This window comes from Mercenaria mercenaria, chromosome 12 (assembly GCF_021730395.1).
Source record: "Mercenaria mercenaria strain notata chromosome 12, MADL_Memer_1, whole genome shotgun sequence".
NCBI classification, from domain to species: Eukaryota; Metazoa; Mollusca; class Bivalvia; order Venerida; family Veneridae; genus Mercenaria; species Mercenaria mercenaria.
The window spans coordinates 14,763,614-14,784,140 of record NC_069372.1 but is presented as its reverse complement, the minus strand read 5'-3'; the positions used below and the strand labels follow the sequence as shown (position 1 = coordinate 14,784,140).

The 20,527-nt window shown below is 34.6% G+C and overlaps 1 protein-coding gene across 4 annotated transcripts; it reads left to right on the top strand.

The window, feature by feature from the left end:
- Nucleotides 1–18,677, top strand: LOC123535237 (monocarboxylate transporter 12-like). Of its 4 annotated transcripts, none has more exons than XM_045317811.2 (7): nucleotides 6–235; nucleotides 5,126–5,253; nucleotides 8,225–8,368; nucleotides 13,210–13,350; nucleotides 15,467–15,602; nucleotides 16,101–16,813; nucleotides 17,700–18,677. In XM_045317811.2, the coding sequence occupies exons 2-7, from the start codon at nucleotides 5,172–5,174 to the stop codon at nucleotides 17,936–17,938; spliced, it is 1,455 nt and encodes a 484-aa protein (XP_045173746.2). In that variant the 5' UTR covers nucleotides 6–235; nucleotides 5,126–5,171; the 3' UTR covers nucleotides 17,939–18,677. The 4 variants fall into 4 exon arrangements, with proteins under 4 accessions (XP_045173749.2, XP_045173746.2, XP_045173748.2 ...); XM_045317813.2 differs by having other exon boundaries at nucleotides 45–135; XM_045317814.2 differs by lacking the exon at nucleotides 13,210–13,350 and having other exon boundaries at nucleotides 1–235.
- Nucleotides 18,678–20,527: the final 1,850 nt, after the last annotated feature.

Below are 20,527 nucleotides of genomic sequence, written 5' to 3'. Positions count from 1 at the left end.
TTCTTGTGTCACGCATGGTGCGATGTTTTGCGTTATCTATCTACATTTTATACGTGGACTTGAATATAGCATATACTTCACCTGTTATTTTTAAGTTTCTGCCAGCTACACGGATCACTAGGCTAAGTGAAAACTGTATTTCATATGTTTAAATGATATCTTATTAAAATACGTTTATTTATAATAAACATGCTGTTCTATGTGATTAAGTAAATTATATATCGGTCTGATACAGGTATGTTTAAATAGTGTTAGATGTCATTAACAACTGTATCCTTTGTCTGCACGATATGGGCATGATATCCCTTGATATCATTTATGAACTTTTGGCCGTGATACTTACATTACTTACATGTATTCTGCAGGTCAGTCGATCACTTATTCAGACATTTTCAAGAGCGTTCCGTTACTATTCCATGAAAAAACAACATTGATCTTTTTACAGATTTTATTGTATTTTATATGATCATATACATGTACGTTTAGTTTTTTTTATTATTAATGTATGGAAACCTATTCTATTCTGTAAGCAGCACGTTTTTCAAAAAGAAAATATGTTCCATTTGTGTCACACCTACTTTGCTGGCGTACTTCGATTGTATTGTTTACGTTAGCGTCACTTTCGTGATTTCAAATAACGTTACTTATATATTTGTTAGCAAGAATAATTGCAAACTGAAAAAAAGATTTATCAAAATTGCAAGCAAGAAATGTAGCATTCTTCCTGGAAAGAATCTTTGAATTAGGGCAGTTAGTTTTAATCACAGCAGTTAGACATGATGTTAATAGTGCCGAAATATTTGAACAAGAGCTTGAATTAACGATGAAGCGAGCTTTATATGGTTGTTTATGCAATATAGGAATCCAGTACATGGTTGAACGTTTAATTTGTTGATCGTCTATATAAACTTCAAATTAAGAACTTCAGTGGTGTGATCAATGTCAACAGAAGGACTCAATGTTTAAGGTTTATTACTATTTAGCTTTTTATAAAAATAGAATCTGAAAAGTACATACATTGGAAGCACCGAGAACAAACAGTGAAAATTGCAGACTCGGTTTGATTGAGTCTGTTCATGAGCACTGGTTTAAGCAGTATTCAATCTTCAAATCTATATGACTTGAAATCAATAATCCCGAAGGACCAGAAAATATAACAACAGGGCCGTATTCATACAGCATCTTAAGTATAAGTTTTGACTTAAGTTGAAGATTTTACTTAAGTTTGTGGTGATTTCAGCTTAAGTCTAAGTAAGAAAGTTAAATCATATTCATAAAACAACTTAAGCTATGTAAGAAATGACTTAAGTCAGAAAACAAAATGGCGTCGTGAGTACGATTAAAGTGTTGTTTTTCAGGTAAAAGCACTTTAAACATTACTGAGCATGTTGTATTTGTCTGAAATTAATGTTGCTTTTTTTAATGTTTTCGTCTACAATAAAATCCAAGAATTACTTAATAAGTTGTTTTATGAATAACAAATATACTTAAGTAAAATAAATTTCTTACCTAAGTAAAACTTAAGTAAATAATCAATTTCTTACACTTATACTTAAGATGCTTTATGAATACGGCCCCAGATGAAATCAGGGCGTAAAACATTAATATATAAACATTACTTTAATGTAGGCGGCAAATGATGATAATATTGCTGGCCGCCTTTTCTGCTGGAACTAAGAGATACTTAGAATGAAATTCTTAGATTTCCTATTTTAAATGTCTTAAAGTAAACGTGGGTTTTGGTGGAAGTAGGTGTTCATTAGCTTGATAAAATTTTAATCGAGAATCAACAATGTTGAAAATATTTAGTTTCCAAGACGTTAATGCATTCGGATCAGCTGTCTCATGACGAAACCATTTAACACAAAAAGTTTCGATGGACTCCGCAATCTGATCACGACAAGCATCAAAATCAATAATTGGAGGAATTCTATATTTAGGTCCTTTAAAGAATAATTATAATACGATTGTCTTTTAAGGATGACTACCCGTAATAGGCCTCAATTTCACTAAAAGCGTACATACAACTTGATAATGTAAGCTTTGAAAATGTCAAATGATAGAAATAGGTGCATATTGACAAGTTATATAGTGACAGAAGTTCTCATCAATTTCCTTTAGATTACCTCCCCTGATAATTTTGTTTTTTCATGAGTTATCTCCTCTGAAAACTAGAAAAAAAATAATTTCAATCTTTTCCTTATGGGGAATTTTAGATTTCTTTTTGATATTTGTATCAGAATCATATAATGCAACTTTCTACCGCAAAATCGAAACTCAAGCTAAGATTCTCATAAGCAAAGAAATTACATTTTCCCCATAGGCATCAATGTTAACTTCAATACCAATTATCTCCCTCAAAAATGATAAAATTCGAAAAATTTCTCAGTGAGACGTTTTTAATTTTGAATGTCTTTAAAGTGACCAAATTTTATTTAAACATCAGCATCCAGTTACAAAATATGAAATATGGCTATTACACCATGTTATCCTTAATATCAAAAAATATGAAATATGGCTATTACACCATGTTATCCTTAATATCAAAATTACCAGTGATGACATGATCGGCATCTAAATAGCAAAATGTTTAGCTTTTACATTCGCAGTAAGAAGGGGCATTTGTTAGATCATCTAGGTAGGAATTTTATTGTAATTGAATATAACATTTCTCATAGGTGTTTTATATTTATAGCAGATAATAGGAACTCTCTGACATAATAAATTATTTAGGCACATACTCAATGACACGTCTATCACGATATACTAGGTACATCGACGAAGTCAATACATTTGTTCATGAAAACAATTTTAAGAAAGTGTCTCTTATGGTCAGATTGAGTGTCAATATGTGGACGGAGGACGTGTTGTGTGTAACTTTGAAAAAGATATGATACAGTGTAAAAAAACAAAGACAAATATCAAACAGGGAATGCCACACACCAAAAACGCAGCCTCCCACAAGCGAAACTCACAGCACGCAGACGCGTGCACCACACACACACGCAGCCAACACACTAGGACAAAACGAACAAACAAAGGAACACACACACACACACACACACACACACACACACACACACACACAAAGCCTACACAAAAGGAAAAAACGAACAAACAAAGGAACACAGTGGGGCACCGCCTTGGAACGGTCAGTGGCAAAAACACCACTGGGGAGCTTAAACCGGTTTATGGTGCGCACCCAACCTCACTCTTACCCCCACCATGTTCCAAAGACACGGGACAGAGTAAATAAAAGTAATACCCTCCAGGTGAATCTCTTACACACGTAAAGGAAACAAAAAGGCATGGCATGGAACACACAAAAATGCTCGTGTATAAATATATAAAAAGCAAACCTTAAGAACCAAAAACCTATGTACTCAATGCCTTTTCAGAAGACAGAGCAACAAGAGAAACACCCTTAAGGGCCCGACGAAACAGGCCAGAAGACAAATATCAAAACAGTTCAGTCCTGGTAGGATTTATAACCTGCTTATCATAGAGTCCTTCCCCCTCTTCCGTCAGACACAATCAAAGAGGGAAGCGTAGTGTCCAACTGTAAACGGGTTGAACACTAAACATGCGGTATGTCTCAAAACAGTTGGGTCGTAACCTCTTTTAATAAAACGTTTTATAATTTTATCAAATACATTTGGAAAATTACCATGACCCAATATCTTACGAAGTTTGTAAACCACATCCCCATAAAAAACGGGTTTAGAAATACCTTCTCGCAGAAGTGTCTTTAAATTACTATTGAATTTTAAAACTAGATCAGAAATACGATAGTAAAATTTAGCAAAATATTTACGCAATTTGTAATAACGGTAGCCTTGCTGAAGAAGTTTACTTGTAATATATTGATTCCGTTCATTGAAATGCTTGACATGACTACACGCTCTGGCAAACCGAATTAATTGAGAAATATATACCCCATAAGATGTAGCCTGAGGTACACCACCATCCAAATGGGGAAAATTTACAATACTAAAATTAAAATCATCCCTCTTGGCATAAATTTTGGTATGTATAATATTGTCATAAATAGAGAGATATAAATCTAAAAATGAAGCATCAGTATCCGAATTGTTAGTTTTAATTAACTGAACCTGCCTAGGATAAATAGTACCCACCAAATGACCAAAGAACGGATTATCCATATTAAGAATATCATCCAGATAGCGTAATGTATTATTGAATGCAGTTATAATATCTGCCTGCGTATCTGGAGAAAGGCTCAACATAAAGTCTCTTTCATAACAATACAAAAACAAATCTGCGACAAGGGGTGCACAATTTGTTCCCATGGGAATACCAACAACTTGTCTAAAAACTGCATTCCCAAACCTGATGTAAATGTTGTTTAATAAAAAGGAAAGGGCTTTATAAACTTCGTCACAGGTCCACATTGTATAATGTTTAATAATATTGCTAGTAAAAAATTGAAAGCGAGAAATGTAGCATTCTCTCTGGCAAAAGTCTTTTGAATTAGGGCAGTTAATTTGTCATTTATTAAGTTATGTGGTAAAGTGGTATACAAAGTAGAAAAATCGTATGTACTGACTGTAGACACCTTGTAATTATTAATTTTAAACTTATCCAGGATTTCGCCAGAATTTTTAAAACGGATCTGTTTGAATAATATACTGGTCCGCTTCCTTGTCTAGCTTTTTAAAGGACTGAACAGATAAAGATGTGAGACGAGAAAGCATTGAACGTCTACCAGAGTTTGAAAGAATTAAATCGAGGTCTGCAACAGATATATTGACTTTATATTTGCGCTTAATGTTACTATTGCGTCTAATTCCGTGAGACCTAGATTTACGTTTCCAAATATCTAAAATAGAAAATCGGTATCAAGGTTTTTAGAGATATTTCCTTCTAGATTCATTTATTTCAAAATTCTATAAAGAATAAAGGAATGATGATTGTTTTGTTTTGTAGAGAAATATTTTTTCACATTTCACGCGTCGGGAAACAATATGACAAATCGAGAGTACTTTCTTGCATCTTGCGTTTTGGGAATAGCAACACATGTTTCCCTTTTATAGATTAATTGCTAGACAAGTATTAGATAGTCTGCTACAGATAAGCTTTATACCTAACAGTTCTTCTTTTACAGAAACACATTCATTTAAATATCAGGAGGTATTTTTCGTTAATAAGATATGGGCGACACGATACCTGCAGAAAAGAGAAAAGCTTTGAAAGATGACGTTGATCGTGGTTTTGCTTGGGTTGTATTAATAGGTATGCATTACTATCTTATTTTCACACTCATTTGATTAATGTATAAATTTGCTTAGAATTTTTAAAAAATTCAATGTTTAAATTTCCTGTTGTCAATGTAAAACAATGGGACCGTATTAGGAAATGAACTTACAAGGGGATTTAGCCTGTATGTTTAAGTCAAATCATTTAATAAAATAATAAACTAGAACTTGATGTAATGCATCGCTGACTTCGAATCATGTGCGCTTCATGTCTGTGGGTTCCCTTGACGAAGCCACTAAGTTTGCCAAAGAAAGATAGGCGGTTCGACCCAAAGGTCCCGTCACAATTGAAATTTTTAAAGCCGTCGTATGAACTGAATTATATCGATGTGGTTTAAGAAAAAAAAAAAAAAAAAACAAAAAAACAACAACACAAAAACTTGCCAGGTCAAAGACAATTTTTCATGCCAGACAGGATCTTCCCGTTACGTGCCTTTGCTTTTACTGGAAAAACTCGACTTACATCTTGGTGTGTAAGATGACTCTCGTTTTATTTCATTTCTTCTATTAATTGCAAAATACGGTATGCAATAAAAACAATCTATCATTAGTTGAAATTGCGGATGGAAATATCTCGTTCTGGCTCTTGGATGATTGGTTAATGGCACCTCGGCAGAGCCTCTTTACCACCTAAGTATTTATCCTGGAGCCAGATATTTCCATCCGCACCTTCAAACAGTAAAAGATTCCTATATTATTTACCAAGTTTACAAAACACTAAAACAAGGAAGAATATCCAACAGGGAAAGCCACGTTCCAAAAACGCAGCCTCCCCAAAGGCACACACAAACAACACTCGCACACCACACACACACACACACAATAAACACACAAGGACAAAACACACAAATACAGGGACACAGTGGGGCACCGCTTTGGAACAGTCAGTGGCAAAATCACCACTGGGGAGTTTAAACCGGTTTATGGTGCACCTAACCTCACTCTTACCCCCACCATGTTCCAAAGTCACAAGACAGTGTAAATAGAAGTTATTTCCGCCAGGTGAAACCCTAACATACGTAAAGGCAACTTAATGCATGTAATGTAAAACACAAAAATGCTCTTACGAAGTTTGTAAACCACATCCCCATAAAAAGCGGGTTTTGATATACCTTCTCGCAGAATTGTCTTTAAATTGCTATTCTATTAGAATATCAAATCTGAATTACGATAGTAAGATTTGGTAAATTATTAACGTAATTTATAATAACGGTTGCCCTGTTGAAGAAGCTTATTTGTAATATATAAGTTACATTCATTGAAATCCTCAACATGAAAACACGCTCTAGCAAACCGAAATAACTGAGAAATATTTACCCCAAAAGATGCCCTATCCAAATGGGGGGAAATTTACAGTACTGAAATTAAAATCACCCCCTTGTCATAAATTTTTGTATGTAAAAACTTGTCGTAAATAGGGAGATGTAAATCTAGAAATGAAGCAGTATTATCCGAGTTGTTAGTTTTATTTAACTGCAGCTCCCTGGGATAAATATTTTCCACTAACTAATCAAGAAACGGATTATCCATATTAAGTATATCATCCAGATAGCGTGATGTATTATTAAATGCAGTAATAATGTCTGCCTGTGTATCTTGAGAAAGGCTCAACATAAAATCTCTTTCATAACAATATAAAAACAAATCTGCGACAAGGGGTGCACAATTTGTTCCCATGGGAATACCAATTACTTGTCTGAAAACTGCATTCCCAAACCTGACGTAAATACTGTATAATAAAAAGGAAAGGGCTTTACAAACTTCGTCACAGGTCCACATAGTAAAATTCTTTACAATGCAAGTAGTACAAAATGCTTTATCGAAATTGCAAGCGAGAAAAGTAGCATTTTCCCTGGCAAAAGTCTTTTGAATTAGGGCAATTAGTTTTTCATTTATTAAGTTATGAGGTAAAATCGTATACAAAAAAGAAAAATCGTGTGTACAAATCATATTACAGTACTTCTTTCCATACTTTTATAAATACTTCAGTAGTTTCAGCAAGGAAAAAGATCCAACAGAAATTATACGTTTCAAGAACACAATGACTCAAAACCGAAACCCAAAATCAACCACCAGTGTATGTATGGATTTGCACATGATCGACATTTACACAAAAATAAAACCTAAAAGAAACAAGGATAAACCGCTCTGATAAAGCACTTTGAGCATCCATTTGGAATGATCAAGGGCGAAAACTCCAGCTGGAAATCAAAACCGGTTGATGGTGTGCACCAAACATACTGGACAGCGTGAATACTAGTGCCTCATGGATCTCTAATACCATCACTGATACATACAAAGCACGAAATGTTAACAAAAAGCAAACCTGAAAGGCTTGATACGCATGTACTCAATGCGTTTTTAGAAGGCATTACAACGAATGAACACCACCATCAGCGTGAACATGCAGAAGAAGTATGAAACAGATAAACAGCCAAAACGTGAAGCTCACAATTTGTTTTATAGAATGTTTAATATTTTTAAAAGATGAAATTGCCGAGACCCAGAATTTAAAGAAGGATGTAAACTATATGTCAATATATAGCAGCTTTTGATATATAAATGTAACGCTGTCAAGTTGTTTATGTGACGTCGTGTAGGTATGAGCCTGAATCAATTACAATTTCACAGAAATATATTTGTACTGTGAATCATTTTCGCGTAGCGAATTGCTATTCGGAACATGCGAAATTATGACGCGTATATTATTTTAATTTCATTTTCATTATAAGAAACGCGAATAAACCCGCGAACATCTTTTCACTTGCGCGAATTTATGCCAGCGATTTAATGATTCAAGTTAAGAAAATGTACATTAAGAGTAGTCCAAGTTTGTCAATGATAAACAATGTGAAACCTTTTCCAGATTCAAGTTCTTTCCCTTCGCCTTTTAAAATTATATTCTGCCTATAGATTTCTTTCTCTTTATTTTCTGCATTGCCATAAAGGATGTTTTGTAATGTACATGTTCGTGGTTGGAAGTATCAAGGCCTATGGGATGCTTTATACGGAGGTGGTCGAGTATTATTCTTCCGGATCTGGTAATACAGCTTGGATTGGCAGTATAGTCATAATACTTGAATTAGGTCTAGGTATGTATATCATATTATTTTTATAAGAAAATACATTTAACAATAGAAGTCGGAATATCACTTTCGACAAAAATGTGCTACTTTTTACGTCAAAATTCATATCTTTCAGAAAATGTAAATATAACCATTGCCTCCGAATACTGTTTTTTCTGTAATTAAGTTATATGTGTGTGTGTGGTGGGGGATTTTTCAACATTTACGTTAGTTTTTTGTTGGGTTTAAAGTCGCATCGACACAATTTAGGTCATATAGCGCCTTTCCAGCTTTGATGGTGAAGGAAGACCCCATAACAGGTGGGCACTATTTTAGAACCGCCGACCTTCAATTAGCCAGCTGGATGACTTCCTCACATGGAGAGTTCAACGCCCCGAGTAAGGCTCATACCCACAGAGGCCCCTACCTTTAAGTTAAAGTGCACATTTAAGGTAATAAATCGAAGTAATGATGTGAGCTTTTAAGAACCAAAATGTTGACATATATTATACATTTATTGACTTATGTTGAGATCAGTATGAGTTTTTACAGGTCCGTTGCGTCCTCGGTCAATATCATTTTTACAGGTATTATATCTGTTAGAAAATAAATTTAACTACTGTGAAATTTACGTCTGAATATCATTTTAAACATAAATTTATGCATTTTACTTACTGACTTTGAGATATGAAACGAATCTTTCAGACGGTATAATTACAACGACAGCCAGTGAATATTGTTTATTTTAAATTTATATGAGATCTAACGCATGGCTACAGAAATACTACAGGCAAATAACAAGCGTAATACAGAAAACATCAAAATCTAATAACACACTCGGTGTCATTCTCTTTGTTCATGAGAGGTACAGAAATGTGTAACACCTCTGACGCCATCTAGCACAAGCTTAAGCAGAACTACAGATGAAACAGAAAAAGTGAAAATCAGAGCTCGCTCAACACGACATAAATGAAAATGTACTCCTTCAGTCGAATGAATTCCCTTATCCAAACTGACCTGACCTTTAAGAGAGCCACCCATGGCACTTTACGACTCTGGACACCTAAGATGGCAAGTAAGCCGTTTTAAAAATATCACTATATCACTAGATGTATTTAAAAATGTATATAGAGTATTTATTTTAACGTGATATATGTAACCTCAACAAAATAAAGTTTGTTGTTTGTTTGTATGTTGTTTTTGAATAAAGCACTGGGCCGAACTGAATAGTACTTAAGTTATGAAACGAAGAACCGTAAACCTAATTAGTTCCAATGTTAAGTTGCCTCCGTAAACGAGTGGCTAAGGTCGCTGACTTTGAACCACTTTTTCATAATCGATTTGGGTTCAAGCCTCGCTCCGGGCATTGATTGTTTTCATGTGCTGGCTTACTATAGGTTGTTTTCCTCAGGTGGCAATCCATGCTGGAGAGGCACCTTGGGTATTCCTCCACCATCAAAGCTGAAAAGTCGCCATATGACCTATACTTGTGTCTGTGTTACGTTAAACCAAAGTTAAAACATTTTTTTCTCTGCAAGTTTCTGACAACTCCGTATGATTCAATAGAGGAGAAATGTTTTAAAAGCCTGGTCATTTATAAACTTTTGGGGGTAGAACTAATTTCAACATTAACTTTCTGGTGTGAAAGAAGTAGTACGTAAGAGAATGAAACTTAGAAAAAATCCTCAAAAATATCAAAGCACATTTCTGAGATAGTGCATCTGGAATTCTGAAATAACGTGTACACCTGATACTTTACTATCTTTGTCATAAAGTGTTGGGATGTCAAAATTCAGAACATAGTTGTCAAAATTCAGAACAGAATTCCTAACCAAATTTATACATATATATTTCTTAAACAGACTCGTCGACATTGGAATTAAAAGGTTTAAACACTCAGACAGAAACAAGGTGAAAAAAACCCATTATAGACGAATCGCGAAACACAAATGTTTTCACAATGTTACTGCAGATGGGTGGGGTACTTGATTATAATTATTTGCTCGAAATTCAAAAACAGTTATATCATTTTTTTATATTTCTTGATCTGGTTTATTTTGTAATGCGTGCATGTGAATGAAGAAATAATACTTATATTTTGTTAAATTGATTTTATTGTAGATAAATCTGCAATACTTTGTGAAATTAAAATGTATCGGAAGCTGCCCTTGAATATCACATTTCAAAAGTTTGGCTTGGATTTCTTTTATTGATTTTTTTTCTGTTTGTATACTTAACTAACGATCAGCAATAAAATTTCATGTTGGAATTAGTTTGAGGTTCGGACATTTTGCCTAGTAATATAACCGACATATAGCCCAAATAAAAAAGCGTTATGTTCGACGAAATTCTCTGGGAGTACGTTGAGAGATAGATTATTATTCATTCATGCTAAAACACACAATTACAAATCATGAGTACAATACTTTACACAGTAAAACATGTTATTGCACTTTGTTAAAGTATTTTATATTTCAAATAATTACAAACACTCTGGAGGAAAAAAATGCTTAGATCATTGTGTATAGTGTAATAATTAAATATATACTATATATCTGTTACATACTATATAATGGTTATATAATATGACTCAAAATACACCATGGAAACAAATTATAATGCTATTTCAAGACTAAATATGTATAATGAATATGTATAAAAAGTGGGCTTATTTCCAATGGGGTCAAGGAATATTACACTTACTATTGGTATTATAGAAAATTCAACCAATATAATATGTGGACGGATAGCTCAGTGGTTTGCACACTGGCCTTCCAATCCTGAGGTCGGGGGTTCGTTCCCCGGCAGCTACTCGGGAATTTTCAGAAACGCTTTTCAGTGTTTCCCACCCAACTAGAGGTGTACTGGTCAGGAATCCAGGCAATTCTTGCGTGTATCAGTGCTATATACTGGGCACGTTAAAGAACCAGGATGTCTATTCGCAACGAGCTAGGCTAAGTTAGCCGGACAAGCCTGTATCTGATTTCTGATCTCTTTGTCGTGAGGGCTTTGTCTCACTCTGTCCCTCTGGTCAGATTGCTCTGTGTCTGTACTAGTAGAGGATGAATTATGCGCCCTGTGTGGCTGCATTTGAACTATGTAAAGCACCTTTGAACGTGAAATTGATCATGAAAAGGGCGCTATATAAATCTGGTATAATAATAATAATAATAATAATATAATATAATAAACCATCAAAGACAATACACAATATTGTTAAAAATATTATATTTTAAATTTCCTCATATGTTACGGATACGTTTATCTACTCAGCAGTGCCTAGGTATTTAGTTTACTATGCACTAGTACAGCAGTTGGTTCTTAACATTTGTCTTCAAGAGATGTAACTTGTCTATTTTCTTGATAATGTCTGGTAAAGAATTCCAGTCTTGTCTTTGATGGCAGTGTTAAAAAAATCTTAACCAAAGCTTTTTGGTACTTTGAAATTATACAGTTTTCCCCTTGTGTTTCATGAATGTGCATCCCTAGCCAGCTCTAAATGTTCCTTCCTGTAGGACTGACATTTTTAATGCACAGTTTAGCCGCAACTGCCTGTTTCCATTTTCTCTACATTCAAAGAACCAATATCCGAAAGCCGACTGTCATTTACAGTTTCTCTAGGTCCCATGGTCTTGATAAATCTAAAACATTTATTTTGGCATATTTCAAGTTTATTTTTAAACACTTATTCAAGCTAGTGTAAAACGAGGAACATGTCTATTCTAAGTGGCACTGTATCAGTGTAGAACACAACTATTTCCTAGTTTTAAAATCTAAAATCTAAAAACATAGTTGTCTATATAAAAATTTGAGTCTTGAGTTGACCTTAGTTACAATATCATTCACAATGGTTTCACTGGACAAAGACATATCGATCTTGAGACCTAGGTATTTTATTGCATTTGAAGATCAAATGTTATGTCCATTGCAGACATTTTATTTTTCATCCGTTTGGTAGCGGTTGGTACAAATTACGCATGCTAGCCTGCAGTCTTATGTCAACACCAGGTGAGCATGTTAGAACAGTACACAGTTTGTAGATATGACACTGATCTCTATGTGCAAATAAAATACACACATCAGCGTACAATGTATTTACAATCGTATCAATAGAAAGTTGAATACTCATAGTCGTTCACACAACAAAAACGAAATGTGCAGGCTCGTTGATTGAAGCTGTTCATGACGGTTGGAAATGCATGCTACAGTCACGCCTCTAGCCGTGACAGACTCAACATTTAGCATTGCCAAAGTACAATAGCATTAGGACATACCCCAGATGTATTATCGGCATGACATTGAATACTAGATCATATCACTTTATACACAAAATATGTTCAGATACAGCATGAGTACTCAAAGTTTGGTTTAAAATCTGAACATACATTGCTATCCTAACTGTTTGCTTCTGTTCATTAGATATGACATAAACAATCTTATTCACATTCATAAGTTTCAGTTTGTTACAAAGTATTTCATGATCAGCTGTATCAAATGTTTTTATAGATCAGAACCATACCAGGGTACAAACCATTTGCATTGTTGCCTCTGATTTAATCAAATGAATTAGAGAGTTATCATTAGAGTAAGAATTTCTAAATCAAGACTGGAGATATACAGTAGTTTGTCTGTTTGTCTATCATCTATTATAACATTTTTAGAAGCTGATGGCTCACAAGAATGCATTGAGAGTCGCCCGACGTTTGAGAATAGATAGTATTTTGACAGTTCTGAAGTGATAGCTGTCTGGTGAACACAGATGAACATGTAACAAGATAATATTTAAGCAAGATGTCTGAACTCTTTTGAGATTTAGTTATGCATTACATGCGATTATCTATACTCCAAATACTGCCATTTCGTTTTAGGACCAGTAGCCAACTTTCTTTGCAAAATCTATACATTTCGACGTGTAACTACAATAGGAGGTATTCTGATAGGGTTTGGATATTTTTTGTCGGGGTTTGTCACAAGGATGGAACACATGTACTTAACATTCCTAAGCGTTGGTTTGTATAACTATTAGTTGTCTCATTGTCCGATTTAATATTGTCACTATCATCACTTTCATAATATAAAATTCTCTCCGCTTCAACAAAATATATACATACAAATTATTTCCGCCTTTTAACCAAATTGCTTCGGTGGGAGAAGCCATGTCAAAAACGTATTTTGTTCATTTTCACGACAACAAACATTTAATTGTTATTTTGTTATAACATTTTAGCGTTGTGCATGACAATATATTTGGACTTAGACTGAGCAAAGCTATATATGCATGGCAAGCATTTGTTTAGACAATTCATTTCCAAAACAATAGGTTAATTCCTATTCAGCAAACTTTATATTTCTGGGTCAATTCACACTACATGTTTATTAACTATTTCATTTCTAATACCTGCAAATCAACTTTTTTTTTAACGTAATGATATTAGACAATTTATTTGTTGCATATGTTTTGATACGTATACATGTATTCTATTTTAGTGATTTGTTTCTTTAAAATAAAAACAACATCTCACAATAATACAATAAAACACAATTTATGGAAGTATCAATGTAGCTTTGTTTCATTACTTTCCTCCTACAAACTATTTGCAAACGAAAAGAGATTTCATCAGATTTTCGAACTGGTAAATCATTTTATAATGACCAATATCTTACATGCTTTATATATAAGTATTGCTTGTGATACTGACCGATACACTCCAAACCAAGTATATTGAACATTCCAATATGCTTATTTCTGTTAAAACACTCTTGCACTTGACTGACGTCACGCTAACGCGCGATGACGTCAACGTTTTTGTTGCGACCAAGAAACGGAACGCTCTCTATTCTATCTACTGTTTTAGATAAAGGATATATTAGAATCGAAATAATTTATAGCACAATCGTGTTTTAACACTATCTATACACTCGGGTGGTAATTCGTCGTACAAATAATTTCACTCGGGCTGCGCCCTCGTGAAATTATTACGCCCGACGTATAACCGCTCATCGTGCATAAATAGTGTAAAAGCACACTTTTGCTATAAATTGTTTCTTAAGTAAGTTTCATCATATTAAGTAACCAGAAAAGATCTTATCGACGAAAGAAAAAAATGTGTTTTACCTCTACAGATGGCTGTTAAGAAAGAAAAAAAGTTGACACAAGTTATAGTTTACAGTTAGAATATTGCAAAATACATAATAAACGCACTTACCTAGTTAAAACATTAAATTCAGCCGCAGCCTGATTTCCTATTCTTCTTTTATACATACCTTTAAAGTGAGCATGATTTATTGGAAAATACGAAAATTCATGAGAAATATTAATATATATTAACATTTTGAAACTTACGTGAACAGAGGCTATACACCCCTAATCTAAGTAAATATAAACAACCGTTCACCATCTAGATTTTCAACAATTGAGATTTCAAATCGGCCATTACTGCCGATTTCTAGATTTTACCTTAAACATGTTCATTTTAGTAGTTCGTGTAACGATGTATAAGACATCGATAAAAGCCTGCCCGCTTAGATCAGTAGGGAGAGCGCTGGTCTATGGGTCGCAGGGCCGCGAGTTCGATCCCCGGGCCGGGGTTATGTTCTCTGTGACGATTTGATAAAAGACATTATGCCTGAAATCATTCGTGCTCCACCTCTGAAAATTCATGTGGGAAGTTGGCAGTTACTTGCGGGGAACAGGTTTGTGCTGGTACAGAATCCAGGAACAATGCTTAGGTAAACTTCCCGCCGTTACATGACTAAAATACTGTTGAAAAACGGCGTTAAACCGAAAACAAACAAAGACAGCAAAAAAAAAAAAAAAAAAATATCTTTGAACACCAACCTACAGTGGCAAAATCTATAATATCATACTACATACAGAAAATATTTGGCAATTGGAAAGTACATATATGGATTTAAAACTAGAAGTGATGCGTGGCATTCCCTGTTTGATATTTTTCTTTGTTTTTTAAAACTATTAGTGGGGTTTAGAAGGCCAAAGAAAATTATTATACATAAGAATTTATGCGTTTATTTACGACGACATTTGAGAAATATTAGAATTTTTGATGACCATAATTCAATGAAAAAGAAAATACTTGACTATATCAGGATATTTATTCATTTCAGGACTTGGATGTGGTTTAACGTTTGCACCTTGCTCTACAATTATAACTTATTATTTCAATAAACGTCGAGCACTTGCTATTGGTATTACGGTGTCTGGTAGTGGTGTTGGGGCGATATATCTTCCATTCCTATATAAGTATGTACCTTTGTAGATTAATTATTTATGATATCTTCTCAACACTAATGAGAAAAAAAGCCGAACATCTTAGGGTCAATAAGAATAAATATGTGTACGAGAGTTATTGTTGAAAAAGATTAATAGAGCTTGCTAACATTTTCTGACAAATACATTTTGTTACGGATAAAATGATTGAACTAGTCATCAATAATGAAACTGAAGATGAATAATGAAAATTTAGGTGGATAATAAAACTTTAAATGCATGACGAACATTAACTATCCGGCTTGCAAAATTAGTTGTAATATCACTCTTTAAACGAATAACGCATACTTATTTCAAATTACAATATTGTGTAAATTTATGATACGTGAATTATACAAAAAGAGATTAACAAATCTTATCGACCTTCGCTGCATGTTAGTTAAAGTATCAAGATATTAGATTTTAAATATTCCAACTGCATTCTTCAAGACAGCAAACAGGCTATAAAATCAAATATGTATACATCTTCAGGTATCTCATTGAGAAGTATGGTCTGAAAGGGACGTTCTGGATCATCGGCGCAATCTTTGCTAACATTTGTGTTGCGGCTTGTATATTTCGACAGCCAATATACTTAGTAGAGGAACAGAAAAAAAGAGTTCTTGCGAACAATAATTCTAACAGTGAATATGATGTTGATGGTGGCCAATCATCCCTTGGGGAAAATGGTGAAAATATTGCTCAAGGGATTAATAAAAGTCGTTGCGATGCATTAGGTCTGAGATGTTCTCTTTTTAAAAATGTGTTATTTACTCTCTATGTTACATCATTCATGTGTTGTGGATTTGGATATGGTGGAAGTCTCGTTACAATTCCAGGAAATGTAAAGGCACTTGGTTATGATAAAACATATGTTGCACTCAGTGTAACAATATCGGGTGGTGCGGAAGTTTTGGCTAGAATTTTGATCGGATTATTTGCAGATATGAACATTATTAAGCCTAAATACATATATGCAGTTAATATGTTTATCGGAGGAGCATTTTCTCTAATAGTTCCATTTTTCGAAAGTTTTACTTTCATTGCTGTTTATGCAGTTATTGTAGCTACGTTTTCAGGATCATTCTTCAGCTTGATGCCACTGATTATGGTAGATGCTGTGGGTTTAGAGAACTTTGTGTCTGCATTTGGACTACTGACATTGTCCTTGGCTGTTGCCGTTTTACCAAGTCAGCCTTCAGTTGGTAAGTGCTAATTCTTCTTTAAGCCAGATTTAATATTATTTGATAGGAACAAAAAAGAACCCTGTTTGACGTCGAAATTACGTCCCTTGTTTCCTTGACGTCAACGTCAGAACTATTAAATTAATTCCCTTTCTTTTATTGTTATATATTTAGACACACTGATGAGCCATTCACGGCGAAACTAGCTTGTGACTTTTCTATTAAAATTTAAGAAAATCTAGGTGAGCGTGTGAAGTCATTTTATAATTTTACGATATATATATAAGTTCAAATCTAGTTCCATGTATTATCCGAAGCGGTCATATATTACTGTTAACAATATCTCATATGAATCTGTAAACAGTTGAATAGTTCTCTGCTATAAAAAATTATACTAGATCCTCCAAAAAGTAAACTTCTGTAAACAACTGCACTGTTCTCTGCTATAAATAGTAATACTAGATCCCAAAAAAGGTAAAATTACGAACGTTTTCCGTAAATCAGTATTAACAAGTTTTATTACATAAAAGTTTAAGACCATTTAGCAAACATGTAATACACGATGTATGTATTAATACTAATCCAGGGGCATCCGTGGTCGGGTAGTTAAGGTCGCTTACTTTAAATTACTTTTACTCGGAGTTCGAAGTTTTACTCGCTTGGGATTAAGTATTTGTCTCGTGAGGATGCTATTTGACTGGCTTACGGAAGGTCAGTGGTCCTACCTAGTTGACCGATGAAATGACACTCGAAGGTGCACATGGCGCCTTCCTCCACCATTAATATCTGGAAAGTTGCAATAAGACCTAAAATCATCTCAGCGCGAAATTAAAAATAAAGGAAGAGAAAATCAAATGACACTAAATACGTTTTGTAGTATACCCTCACTTTACATTCTTTATTACAGGTTGGTTGTACGACTTGTACGGAAACTGGAATCCATCATTAATTCTGACTGGTTGTATGTATATTTTGGCCGGAATCATTGTACTTCTGGAACCTATCGTAGTCCGATGCTGCTCCAGAAGGGACAACGAAGAATCTAATTCACCTGACAACCAAAGACAAATCCATAATCAATGCACACCAGCAGAAGATGTGTGTAATGATAACGTCGGATTCTCTGATACTAGTTTCGCTTCTTGAATTTTCCGTGCATAATATTGACTTGTATCATGTAACTTGTCCATTATCAAGATTTTTATTGACAATGAAATCATGACTATTTCTTAGATTCTGTCACATCAACGTGTTTTAAATGAGGGAATTACTGAACAGTTTTGATGTTTACATCTGTATCTGAAATAGTTAATGATTTGCCTTTGTTTGTTTTGGGTTTAACGCCGCACCAACAAAATTATATGTAATATGGCGACTTTTCAGCTTTTGGTGGTAGAAGAAGACCCCTAGGAACCCCTCCGTGCAATATTTCATCATGGGCGGACCCCGGGGTAGAACCAACGACCTTCTGTAAACTAGGTGGATGGCTTCCTCACATGAAGTGAGGATTGAATAATGTTTTTAAATAATTACTTGTAGCTAGGAGTAACCACCTGAACTTTTGCTGCATATTTTACGTTACTACTTCCTGGAGGAAACCATACTCAGATTTTTGAAAACAATAATCTTTTTCAACATTATGTTTTTTGATAAAAATTGAGGGTGTTATACACCTGTCACTGTATAAACAACGTTATAAAATTAATAAAGGCACAGATATTAAAGTCCTGATCAAAACTATATAATAAAGCCTTGTGCAAATGGACAAGCAAACATAAGTCTTAAACAGAAAATAATTTATAAGTATGCTCTTCGAAATATGTTTGCCATTGTAATATTTATTTCTAATGTTTCCTTCCTTTGTAAATAGACCAATGTTATAGATTTCCTTTGTTCTTGTTGTTTCTTTTTTATCCCCCATATTAAAATCGCACTGTCCGTCCGTGCGTGTGTGTGTGTGCGTCCGTGCGTCCGTCCGTGTAAATTCTTGTCCGGGCTGTAGCACTGCCATCCATAAAGGTATTTTGAAATAACTTGTAACAAATATTCTCCATAATAAGACGACGTTTCATGCGCAAGACCCAGACTTTAGCTCTAAGGTCAAAGTCACACTTAGAGGTCAAATGTTAACAGGGTATGTCTAGTGTCCGGTCTATAACTCTGCAATCCATGAACAGATTTTGAAATAACTTCGCATAAATGCTTACCATAAAGAGACAAGTATCATGCGCAAGACCCAGATCCCTAGGTCCAAGGTCAAGGTTACACTTTGAAGTTAAATGTTAACAGGGTTTGTTTCGTGTCCGGTCCATAACTTTGCCATTGATGCAGGGATTTTAAAATTACTTGGCATAAATGTTTCTCATAATAAGAAGACATGTCATGCGCAAGATACAGAGCCCTAGCTCTAAGGTCAATGGCTCAGAGGTGGAAGGTTAAGATGGTCCATCTCAAGGGATGTTTTTTTTTGCTATTGCTGTTGTTATATATAACATATATGCCTATACGTTTTATTGAATAAAAAACTAAACAAAACAACAAAACAAAAAAAATAACCCCCAAAAAACCCACATTTATAGACAATTTAAAATATATTTGAATACAAGAAAACAATCTATGCTATAAACAGCATTTTTATAACATAAGCACTTTAATAAATGATTTCAGTAGGTTTATTTATACATGCTTCAATTATTTTAACACAATAAAATGGACAGGTTTATTCCCTTCTAGCAATGCCGTAGCCAGACAAAAATTTTAACCGAGGCAATCTAGGGGGATCCAGGGGCATGTCCCCCAGACGTTTTCCCCAGGACGTCTCTGGTGCGTTCTAAAGCACTCTCAAACTGTTTTATATCATAGTAAAATCGTCCTTTTAGCCCTATATTTCACAGTTGCGTTCATATTTTAAGAAAAAATATATTTATAACAAGGATAACTGGGGATTTTTCCTATTCTAATATGGTCTCGGATACAATCATTTTTGTAACTGAAAGGCAATAAGATCAGAAAACCATCAGTAAAGACATACAACATGCTATTTTTCACTATACTAGTAGTTTATTAGTTTATAACCCGGGTGGGGGTAGGTACGGGAGGGAGGACTGTGTCCGTGTTGGGATAGGGGTCATGGGGTCTTCCCCTAGAAAATTTTAAAATAAAGGTATAAAATGGTGGCGTCTGGTGCATTTTAAGGTATTGGAGGGGTTTCCCCTTCATTTTAATGGTGGTCAGTGGGCTCTCTTCCTGGAAAAGTGAAATACAGATACGAAATGGTGGCCTATGGTGCATTGTTTGGTCTAAAATTTGAGGTACTGTAGGGGGATCCTCTCAAGTTAGGGGGTCAGGTGGCTCTCCCCCTGGAAAAAATGAACTACAGGTATTAAATGGTGGCCTCTGGTGCCTTTTTTGGTCTTAATTTTAAGGTATGGGAGGGGGCCTACCCTCATTTTCAGGGGGCTTTTCCCCTGAAAAGTTTTGAAAATTCGGTATGAAATACTAGTAGTGGCCTCTGGTGCGTTTTTGGATTTAAATTTGATAATAATAAATAATTGGGCTCGACTTTGATGAGTAGCTCACTTCTCAGACAACTTGGTGGAGGGGGCACGGACAAGGCTATCAATATGGCTGTTAGGATTTCCGCCTCACCTTGCCTCAATGATGTCATGAGGCAGATTATATTATGTTATATTCTCATCACACTGGATAACCGGCTATCCTGACGCCCGCTGGAAA